The sequence below is a fragment of the Coregonus lavaretus genome (assembly GCF_964263955.1).
Source record: "Coregonus lavaretus genome assembly, chromosome: 19".
Lineage (NCBI taxonomy): Eukaryota > Metazoa > Chordata > Actinopteri > Salmoniformes > Salmonidae > Coregonus > Coregonus lavaretus.
This window is the reverse complement of record NC_140006.1, coordinates 38,147,410-38,159,734: the sequence shown is the minus strand read 5'-3', so window position 1 is coordinate 38,159,734 and position 12,325 is coordinate 38,147,410. Positions and strand designations below refer to the sequence as shown.

The window sequence follows — 12,325 nt, the reverse complement described above, 5'->3', positions numbered from 1 at the left end:
GACTATAAATCGCTTTGGATAAAAGCGTCTGCTAAATGGCATATTATTATTAAATTGGATGAAATGGTAGCCCGTAAAGCGTTTTCTTCATAATGAAAACGTACATTTTGTATTTTTCAAGTTATGAATTTGCCGCCAAAAACCAGATAACTGTTTTCACGAAAACGACAGCTACAAATTCATCCTGTACAGCAAGGACTTCGTGTCTTCAAGGTTGGTATGTAGTTACTTATACATCAACATCTGCGGCTTTTGCAAGCGGCTCGTTGGTCTAGACCAGGGATCATCAACTAGTTTCAGCTGCGGGACGATTTTTTTCTTGAGTGGGTGGTCGGGGGGCCGGAACATAATTACACATAATTTGTAGACTGCAAATTCACCGCAAGAAGTCCAAACATATATATGTTATTTGACTAAAACATAATCATTTCAAACCTTGCTAACATTTGTATATGATCACATCGTATTATGCGTGGGAATAGTTGGGAAGAGATTTCCAAAATTAAAATAATTTGGAGCTGATTTCCTGGTGTTTTTACAGTGTTTTTTGTCAAACAATGAAAATGTCTTGCTCAGAAAACTTGTGGCCAAAATAAAACCACTGCTGGGCCAAATTCGGCCTGCAAGCTGCCAGTTGAAGAACCCTGGTCTAGACTCTAGGGGTATGACTTTTTTTTAGTTCTTTTTTTTTAGGGGCTAGATAAGCTTTAATATTGCAGATAGCTTGTGGGTTCTATCAATGTAATTGTCTGCTTAATTTCCAATCCCCCATATATATTTATTAGTATAGTATTTGTATATATGTTTTCCTTCTTTATTATTTTCCCCTAACCCTACCACCCCTCCCATAATTGGAGGAAACTAATGGACAACAATACTTAGGCTCCCACTTCCAGCTTATACATACTATATACATTTTACGGACACGGTATATTTTACATTAGTTATATTTTTTTATTTGTTTTTAGGCTGACCCTTCAGCTACCCTCAACCCCTCCCATCTATCTCCGAAAACCACCCAGTTTAAATTTCTAATTGCCATGTATTTTTCAACTGTGTTGTAATGTTTCACAAAAGTTCTGAACCTTTTTATTCTCATAGTTTCTACAGATTGTAAATGAAAGATTAACATTTTTACTAAGAGTATTATTATATTATTGCTAGATTGACTATGGCTTTTCAAATCACCCAGCAGTGCTATTTGGAGAGTTAGCTCCAGGTAAATGTTGCAATTCTTCAGCCATTCCTGACCCTGCGACCAAAAACAAGCTACATATGGACAGTACCAAAACAAATGATCTAGCTAATGATTCTGTATCTTCGCAGCAAAGTCTGCTGAGATGGAATGGTTGTATCCCCCATATACATAACATTATATTGGTTGCAATAATTTTGAATAATAATTTTAATTGAAAAACGTTTTAATTCGGCGTTGTTTTGTGTGTCAGTTCGTAAGCCATGTGCAAATTACGAATTTGCTGCCAACAAGCGGATAACTTTTCACGTAAACGACGGCTATAAATTTAATTCTGGACTGCAAAGACTTCCTGTTATCATGGTGGGTGTAGTTACTTATACGTCGGCATCTGAGGATTTTGCAAGCGGCTCGTTGGTCTAGGGGTATGATTCTCGCTTTGGGTGCGAGAGGTCCCGGGTTCAAATCCCGGACGAGCCCGTGTTTTTGCTACCATAGTCCCAGAGTTTCATCACAGACAGAAGGAGGTTAGTTATAAATGTCTTTGGTTTCATCTTTGATAGTTCTCACATTTTATTCAACATTTCCGTTTTGTTGTAGCAAAGCCATTTAAACTTTACAACCCTCTAACATTTCAGACGCACATCTATCCATGAATATATATATATATAGCTAATAATGTGTAATGAGTATATAATGTATATAGCCAAGTTATCACTACTCATTGTGTGTCTATTATTATGTTTATTATTACGTGTTATGACTGTTCTATTAAATCTCTATTTTCTTTCTCTTTGCATTGTTGGGAAGGGCCAATAAGTAAGTATCACACTGTTAGTCAACACCCGCTGTTTACAAAGCATGCGACGAATAAAATTAGATGTTTTTATTTGAATGAATCTTGATCTGTAATGTCTTCTATAGGTTTGTATTTGTATTTATTATGGTTGCCAAGGCAGCAGCTACTCTTCCTTGGGTCCAGCAAAATTAAGGCAGTTGTAAACATTTTTTAAAAACATTATCATACTTTCACAACAGATTTCACAACATATTAAGTGTGTGCCCTCAGGCCCCTACTCCGGTTGCTTTACTAATTATGTTGCCAGCCCTCAGCTCTAAGACTGAAAGTAGGCCTAATCACACTTGAACATGTTTTGTCTCAGAAATAACACAGGGATGGATCTAAACTCACTTTTTCCTACTTGATTTTAACGAATTACAGGCTCAAATGTAGTATAGGCCAATTAACGACTGTTGTTATACTGATCTCTTGTGGCCCTCTTCAGTACTACCATTGTGTGCAGTTAAACCAACACTGTAATGCCTGCTGCTGGTCCTTAACACCTTGCATGCCATTTTATTGCTCAGTACTAACCTCAGTGTGTGCATTGATTTGACTTGGTGTGCTTCTCCAACTTGCGTTTGTTTTCAGATTTACTTTCAGTCGTGTCTTAACATTTTTGATCATGTCTCCTGTCTTGTTGTTCAACATTACTCAGTTTACTAGGGAATCAGGGGGAAATGCAAGAAATATGCAACGGAGTGAGTACACAACAATGATGAGACAGAGGGAAAGTTTTGATAAAGAGGAGGATTATCAAGATTCTCCAGTCCCATATATTTTGCCTGTGTAGTGCTATGCTCTACGCTACGCTCTACCCAGCCCACCTCAGAAACAGGCACAATTAATATGTCATGTCCTGATTCCCAAGAGCTCTGGAGTGCCCACAGATAATCAGTCCTGGAACCAAATCCACCTACCTACAGTACACTCACTGCCATCCCATTGGTTGAGCAGAAGCATCCCAAAAAGACTTAAAAACCTCCACTTTCATGCCTGTCTATCTGCCTGTCCTCTCCCGGTAGGGGCTTATCTAAGCATACTGTTGTCATGGTGTCTCCCTACTCCCTCTCTTCTGGCTCAGTATGGCGCTTAACACGAGTACAGGCAATCTCAGTAAATACAAATCTCTCCTTACTGTCACAGCTAGCATATCATAGCCGGGGGGAACACTGTTTTCATTATATCATAAGCCTCTTAGAAGCGCCAAACTGTCATTTTAGGGGGTCATATTATGAACCTTATGGATATTGCCTCATTCGCCTGTATTTGAAGTGGCTCTCCTCATACAGTACATGGCAACACAAATTCCTGTTCTACTCGGAATACGAAAGGGCTAATAATTCCAGTCATTTTAACTGGCCACTTATATAATCCCATTCCTCAAAGGGGAGTCTCACCTCTAAAAGGGGTAACCAGGCCGCTTGGAGGAGAGGGGTAGAGGAGAGGGGTAAAGCTGCCAGGCTCAGGCTGGTACCTGGAGGGCAGATTGTTTCTGTTCCCCCCTGTGTGTCCTAAAGGAAGAGGAAGATGGTAGATAAATGTCTGTCTGGAAGTAACAGACAAACAAGGTAAGTTGGGGGTCCTCCTATCTCCCCACACCCTCAACCTTGATCTTTCTCTTCATTCCCTCCTTTCTTCTTCAGAGGGAATGGCGCTCTCTCGCTCTCTTTCTCTCTCTAACTCTCTCACACATGAACACACTGATTAGAGGAATACTTGTATTGCTTTCAATACCTTCTTCCAAGACTCTGGAATTCTGGCTTTAAACAAACACCATCTTCTCTTGCATCTTTTTCCCTCTCCCTTCCCCTCTGGAAATAAATCCTGTAACTTTAAGCAGCGTTTAATCAGCTGAAAACACACTGCTCCCCTGCTAAGCTCTCCTGGCTGCTGATAACGTTTTACGAGCTCATTTGCATACAGTAAAAGCTTGTCTTTAATCGTAGCGTCTAATAACTGAAGTTATTAATGATTTTCTTCAGCGAGCATCCTAACTGTTGATCCCTTAGTGATCATCTTGCATGTTGGAGTCCCATTTCGTGGTACCGGCATTATTCTAAACCTCTGTCATCTCGTTTCAGCATGTAATTAATCCAACCAAAGAGGGCAAATCACTCTGTATGTAAAACACTTGTCTAGTGAGAGCTTATTTTCCTTATTGGTTATCCCTCGGTACGTCCCTGTTTCAAATACAGTAGGTCATAAATGATGGAGTTGGTCAAGGATGCCCTATCACAAAACTGATAGCCATTCATGATAAAGATTGATATCATTTTCACTCCCTACTTTGCTTAAAAAACGTGAGGGGTTAAATTAAGTTGTGGTGAATATAAAAGCAACTACAGTTTAGTTTAACATTGATCCCACTGGGCACCCACTGGTTGAATCAACGTTGTTTCCACGTCATTTCAATTAAATTACGTTTAACCAACGTGGAGTAGACTTTAAATTGACGTCTGTGCCCAGTGGGATATCAGTTGTGCTAGTTTGAAGGTCATGAAACATGGTAAAGAGTTGTGACTCGTTCGCTCAGATGTCAGGTTCCGCTACCGAATGTTCACCAAGGAGGAAACAAAATGAACTGGACTCTAAATCTGAGTCCAACTGAGGAGCACTTTCACCCCCTAAACCACTCTGCCATGTAAAGTAAAGCATCATCCTGCTTAGCTGGCACCTTTCACTTTCAAGCAGCACTTAATTTACTGCAGGACATTTTAAAATCTTTAGCCTGCATTATGTTGAGTCGCTGACAAACGCCTGGTTGTCTCTCATTGACTGCTGACTGAGTGCTATTACAAGCTTGCAGATAGGCCCCACTGTAATATGGCCTTCAGGTTTATCCTGAGATGGTGGAAGTGTATTAATTTAGTCGGCGGGCTGCGAGAGCATGCAGGGGTAGATCTCTCAACCCCCCTCGGGATTGGAGCTGTCTGCCACAGACCCCAAGCATATTTCGCCATCAATGTGTCAGGGGGAAAGCTATTAAAACCGCTTTACTTTTCCTAAGTATCATGAGAATAAGCACAAGATTTAGTGAAATCCCCTCCGGAGTCTGGAAAATCTGGGGGATTTTCCCCCTGAAATGTTCCCTAATGTACTCTTTGGAAGTGTCAGAAACTCTTGTTGGATTTAAAACATCCCCCCCCCCCCCCCCCCCCCCCCCCCAAGATACCCAGAAGTCTTGCATTGTTGGGAATTTCTGTGTATTTACTGTACGAGTAGCTGAAATGACACAATTTAAAGTGAAGGTAATGCTGAACTCTCTTTACACTCAGCTAGTGCTAAATGTCCCCTGCATACATGGTCACAATATAGGTTTGGGATTTCAAATAAAATAAAATTTTAATTGTCACATGCTTCGTAAACAACAGGTGTAGACTAACAGTGAAATGCTTACTTACAGGCCCTTCCAAACAATGCAGAGAAAGAAAATAGAGAAATAGTAGAAAAAAAAGTAAAACATAGAAAAATTATAACACAAGGAATATTAATTTGTGATGTGGAAGTATTCAAAAGGAAGTATTCAGTAACTTTAAAAAACAAATAACTTGTGCTTAAATCGCATACCTCAAGCAGAACTCTCCCAAAGTCCATGTCATTAAGGTCTACATACATTTCTACTAACATAACCAAATGTGATGTATGCTTTGGTTAGATTAACTACAGTAATGTATTTTATAAGGTTATTCAATTAATTGAAAATATTGTGTAGGTTGGCATTGGGTCCCACATCAGGAGGGCACTGAGTTTTTCACAACCACATGACCAGACCTGGAAAACCTCTGTGTGGTCAGGAAAAACTATGGCCTCCCTATCTTCAGGTACTTTCTTCCTGTTCCCAAGGTTGTATCGGTCTCTTAGGTATAGCTCTTTTGTGTTTGCGTGTCAATAATAAATGTTCTGCCTGCGCTCTCCCCTGCCTGACCCTGTCTAATCCAGCACTACAGACTTGAGATAAAGAGAGAAGGATGCCTGCTGCAGACACCAGAAAAATGGCAACTCTAAAATGCAGGGGATAGAGACAGACACTGAACAATGGGATTGAGTCAGACAGGAATGGCTACATGGCGTCCATCGTTTCATACCGTGCAGGTTTCTTAAAGCCTCGGCTCATAGCTCCAGCGCTGTTAGGGTATGTAACCAGATTCCATACGTGTGTCATGAAAGGAGATCCACATGTGTCACAGGAGCTGAACGAGAAAGTAGCAATGAGAAGTAAATGTCTGCACGCTGATTCCAGTGCAGCTCAGGTACACCTACCTTAAACTCCTTAACATTCGTCAATGTGCTTGACACATACAACCCTTCTGAAAGGCCAAGAGAGACCGTTCCGTACAGTGTGGCAAAGATATACAAGTCGGTTGAGAGTTTCTAATGTCAACAGAATATAGCTGCAGGTATTCAACACAAAATTAGCAGGGTTTATTTACCTTTTGAACTCTGTGGAGTTACCCATTTTCTGCCTTTTATCAAACAGAAAGTTAGTGCCCTGAGGTACAACGTTCCCTCCTTCATTCTCCTCTTTCATTTAGCTTCTTCCCCCAGGTCTTCTGTACCGTCAATCTCTCTCTCCAGCGTGACTTCTTCTTAATCCACCTGAGTGCATGGAGGACAGTTTTGACATACGAAGAAAAAGATAGACTCCAGAGGACCAGTATCTTCAGAGCTTGGAGGATAACCGGATTATGTCGGCCATTTTATGCTGCTGGCAGTTTTTCTTATTACCCAGGGTTTTGTCGAACTTTAGAGAGGAAACGCCGTCCTCACAGAACATAGTCACACCCAACACTGATTTACACAAACAGACTGTACAGAAAACTACATATAACATTGCCATCATGTAGTTAAACTTCTCAGAGCTTTCCTCATACAGAGGAAATATTTCGAGGGGACAGCATTATTGGAAAGAGTGACAGGAGTGTTGTCATTATCTACACACTCTCACCAGGGAAATACCTGAATTTGTGTTTACACACTTTGCTATTTTAATCTATTAGCTGATTCCTTCAAACTGGCATCAAACTAGGGCAAACAAACAGGATGTTTACCCTGTACTGTAGAAGCAATCAGCCTCGCTGCATGGTCAACACCTCCTGTGTCTGAAGCTCTGAACTAAACCTCTCACAGCAGATAGAGAACATGGCTGTGGGGTTACTGTGGATCCACTGACCCCTGCTGCCAGGAAGTTTATCCACACAGCCCTCGGGGAGGCCCATTTTGGACCCCAATGGTGGTTTAACATCTTTATAATCTCTGCCTCTGTATCGACGTGCACCGTTGGATTCCCTTCTGTCCATTTGTCTGCCTTTGAAGTGGCATAGGCCTGCAGTGCTACTGATGTACAGAGTTGAGGTAATCCTGTTTACCTCTGGCAGCACCTATTCACTAAGTCAAATTCCGGGTAGGCTATGTGTAAATGTACTTGGCGAATAAAGTGATTCTGATTCTGATTAGTTGGCGCTGGGTTGAAATAAAGAAGGCCTCCACTCTGGTCATCTGTGTTTATACCCGTCACTCCCAACTCTAATCCACTGGTACCAAGTCTATCAACTCTGATCCACTGGTACCAAGTCAATCAACACTGATCCACCGGTACCAAGTCTATCAACTCTGATCCACTGGTACCAAGTCTATCAACTCTGATCCACTGGTACCAAGTCTATCAACTCTGATCCACTGGTACCAAGTCTATCAACTCTGATCCACTGGTACCAAGTCTATCAACTCTGATCCACTGGTACCAAGTCTATCAACTCTGATCCACTGGTACCAAGTCTATCAACTCTGATCCACTGGTACCAAGTCTATCAACTCTGATCCACCGGTACCAAGTCTATCAACTCTGATCCACCGGTACCAAGTCTATCAGTGTAATAAAACACATAATCTGCATGTCATGGTGATAATCTGTTTGGTTCAAGCCCCTTCGCACATTTCAGGGCTTCCACTTCTTTTGAGGCATCCCCAAAGAGGGGTGCATTTCCCTTATCCCCTCCAAAAAAAGGTGTCCCACATGGGACAAGATTTTCAGAACGTTTAATCCTAATCAAAATGATAATGTGTTATGTAGAAATCTGCTGCCCCCTTCAGATGAGGACCACCCTGCTTCTAGAGGAAACTTCAAGACAAAACTATATGATCTCATGACACTTTTTAGTAAAAATATTGGTTTTTGTTTCTTTAAAGATTGAATGAGGAACACAACCTAAAGAGGGAACAAATTTATGAAAACACTTTTTACAGTTCGTTGTCATGTAAGTATTCTGGCAAGGACATTCTGGTTTTTGGCCCTGTCTTATCAATGTCATTTCAATATCAAGGAAAATAGCTTAAATATATATTTGATCAGATAAGGTATAGTAATTACCAGCACCTCACAATCAATGGAATCATCCAGGACTATTGAATTATTTCTGTGATTATTATTGATTACACTGGGGTGGGAAAGGTGGCTGGGTCAGGTGAGACACACTTACGCATATTAAGTCATTGAGGGTGCAGTTGAGCATTTCTATGAACCTGTCAACTTTTAAGGGCAGTTTGAGAACTGTGGAAAGTGTGGGTTTAAGTAATGATTAGGTTTGGTAGGCTACCTGAAAAGACTTGGCATGGCCTATCAGTCACCTAAGGGCGGCAAGTGTCCTAGCAGTTAAGAGTGTTGGGCCAGTAACCGAAAGGTCACTGGTTCGAATACCCGAGCTGACAAGGTGAAAAATCTGTCGCTGTGCCCTTGAGCAAGGCACTTAACCCTAATTTGCTCCAGGGGTACCGTACTACTATGGATGACCCTGTAAAACAACACATTTCACTGCATCTATCTGGTGTGTGTGACAATAAAATATATATTTTTGACAATACATCTTTTATTTATTAAATGTTTTACTAATGTGGCCCTACTGTTATTTTTTTTATATATATAAACAAGGTTACACTTCCTTTAGCAATGTTTCCTGTTTCTTTCAGAGTGAAATGTCTCTGTTTGAGTGTAGAAATCCATGGTAATTACTACACATTTTAGTTGGAGATGTCATAACACCTCTGGCTTCTAGTTGACATTTCAGGACCATGGACAAGTAGGCAATACTAGTCCACTCCAGATTAATCTCGGTTACCCAGAAGTAAAATGGCCACGAGAGATTAACTCCAGATAAGTGTCCAAATTCGGAATACATTCTCTGCAGGTGGTGAAAAACGAACGCCCCCTAATACTGTACACAAATGTGGGAGGGCAAAGGGGAGTCAAAATAGAGACTGCTTTCCTTCCCCAAAATTGCTGGTTTAGGAAAGGGATTACATTGCTTTCTACCCTCCGATTGGCTTGCCTGAGTGTGACAGTTCTATGATGTTGTCAGGTTGCGCGCAGACCTGCACAGCTCTAACCATACCTTTGAACTTGGCTACGTTTGGCTCCCATTCACGCGCCTCTTCACATTCTTGAGTTTGCACTGCAGGCAGCTTTCTTTTCTTGAGAAACACACAAGTGATTCAACTCGCATTGGAGCACCAGTTGCCACCGGGTTTGGTCGTGTTTTTTTAACAGAGGCATTTGAATTAACTTTTATCTTTAAACTCTGTTAATTAGCCTACCCAATTTGGATAGGCTACGTTTTCTCTCCTGTGCCACATCTCTACCAACACACTAAAGGAGTATGAGCAGTTGGTTAGCTGAATAACAACAACATATCTAAATCTATAGATCTTTATAACTTTGGTTGATGTTGATGCGCATTTCACCGTGTGCTCTTGAGATGGCAAAACCTTTGGATCACATAAAGAGGCCCATGAACGCTTTCATGGTGTGGTCTCGCGGTCAGAGACGAAAGATGTCACTGGAGAATCCCAAAATGCACAACTCTGAAATCAGCAAAAGACTTGGCGCGGAGTGGAAGTTGCTTTCCGAATCAGAGAAGCGACCATACATTGATGAAGCCAAGAGATTGCGTGCGCAACACATGAAAGATCACCCCAACTACAAGTACAGACCCCGGCGCAAACCCAAGAGCTTGCTAAAGAAGGACCGTTTCCTTTTCCCCTTTCCCTTCCTCGGGGACGCAGAACATTTGAAAGGATTTTCCACCGAGTCCATTTTGGCTTCCGCTGAGAAAGCTAGGGCCCTTTTGCCGCCGACGTCGTCACCATACTCGCTCCTTGACCCTGGTCAATTCAGCACCGGCGCTGTCCAGAGGATCTCTGAAATTCCCCACGCGCTGGCTGCCAACGGCTTGTCCTATGCGCCCTCTTTGGGATACCAGACTGGCGCGTTTGGAAGTTTGGGATGCCCCAGCCAGCACACTCACACTCACCCGTCCCCCACGAACCCGGGGTACGCCTTGCCCTGTAACTGTGGCACGTGGTCGGCGACGGGATTACAGCCTCAAGTTGCATACATCCTTTTTCCAGGTATGACCGGCATAGACCCGTACTCCTGTTCACCACATTCAAGTGTGTGACCACATAAAGAAAAAAGAAAAAACGCATGTGAATAAAATACATGAATGTTCACATCATAACTGTCAAATACCTTTTCTGTTGTCTCACATCAAGGTGAGCAATGGGCTATATCTACCACGCGCGCGCAACGAGGACAGATTAAGATCATGGTAAAACTGAATACAACTATTTATTTACTGTAGATAGGTCTATATGAATTTACATTTTCATTCTTGATTGGTTTTCCTTATTTATATGTATTTTATGTTCTGTATTTATGTTGTGTTTACTTCGTTAGCTTTATGACGACACGATAATATTTTTTGGGAATATGATTTAGGCTATTTTGGCATTTCAAAAAAGGCTGTTACCAAACTATAAATCAACATTTTCAATATGCCTTGAAAAATCTGGATTTGTCTATTGTCAATTAAAATAGTTGTTTTTAACTGATCAGACCATATTCCTTGGCAGCTGTTCCTAGCCAGCTACCAATAAGTCAGTTTATCAGAAGATACATAGTAAAAATACCAAGTAAGATAGACCCCAATGAGGTAAATTTCTGTCTTGTGAAATTACCACATAAATAAGACCGTATCAAAGTATAATTTTGCAAACGTCATCTCTTATGTTTAACCAGTGGCCAGAGGAGGGCAGGATAGACCTGTGAATCGGTGATGATTTCTAACAGAAACCGACTCTTAATGCTGTAAAATGGATGCTTTATCTTAAACTCTAATACAGAAGAATGAAGCAGTCAATCGATGCCTCTATGATTAATCATTAAACCATTATCTGTAACATCAATCAGTAATTGAGCAGTTTTATTTTCAACGTAATCAATTAATACCATGATGACCAATGCGGCTGTTTTGTTAAGGTGATGGTTGCCATGGACATGTTAATCTGTATTCAAATTCATCTAATTGAAGTTGATTTATATTCAGTTTCACATTTTACCTTCTTAATGGTTAAGGAGGATTGGGGTTGAGTAAACTGATCTTAAAACAGCGTTTGAGGTCAACTTCTACCTAGCTTTTAGTTTGTTGATGATTTCAATTGGACCGCATTTACATTCAAATTCTGAAGCGAAGGAAGTTATTTGAAAAACCACATCAAATTTTACTTCCCTGTCCACCAACGACTATTAGCAAAAGCTCTCGAGATTGTGTTACCATGGTATTTGTATCAATAATGTTATTAGCCAATAATGGTCTACCAGTATTGCTTGATTAAATCCAGACTGTTTTGTTTCACTGTATAAAAACATACCCTGTATAACTGCTCAGTGTGTATATGTCTGTATATGTGTGTGTGTATATATGTGTATATATGTGTGTGTATGTGTGTGTCTATGTATGTATGTGTATGTGTGTGTGTGTATGTATTTGTGTGTATATATGTGTGTGTGTACGTGTATATATGTGTGTGTGTGTGTGTGTGTATGTATTTGTGTGTGTGTATATATGTGTGTATGTGTGTGTGTATATGTGTGTGTGTGTGTGTATGTATGTGTTTGTATGTGTGTATGTATGTGTGTGTGTGTATGTATGTATGTGTATGTGTGTGTGTATGTATTTGTGTGTGTGTATGTGTGTGTAAAAATGTGTGTGTGTGTGTATATATGTGTGTGTGTGTGTGTATATGTATGTGTGTGTATGTGTGTATGTGTGTATGTATGTGTGTGTATGTGTGTGTGTATGTGTGTATGTATGTGTGTGTATGTGTGTATATGTATGTGTGTATGTATGTGTGTGGATGTGTGTGTGTGCTCTCAGTGATTAAGAGAGGCTTGCGATAAGAGAAGAATGGAAAGCCTCTCCTGCCCAGTTGGACTGTTGACAAAATGATAATGT

At 40.8% G+C, this 12,325-nt stretch overlaps 1 protein-coding gene across 1 annotated transcript; it reads left to right on the top strand.

The window, feature by feature from the left end:
* Window positions 1-9,754: 9,754 nt before the first annotated feature.
* On the top strand, window positions 9,755-10,489 carry LOC311146425 (transcription factor Sox-14-like; the record flags this gene model as incomplete). The annotated part of the gene is made up of 1 exon (XM_084182931.1): window positions 9,755-10,489. The coding sequence occupies one exon, from the start codon at window positions 9,755-9,757 to the stop codon at window positions 10,487-10,489; it is 735 nt and encodes a 244-aa protein (XP_084039057.1).
* Between the last annotated feature and the right edge of the window lie 1,836 nt (window positions 10,490-12,325).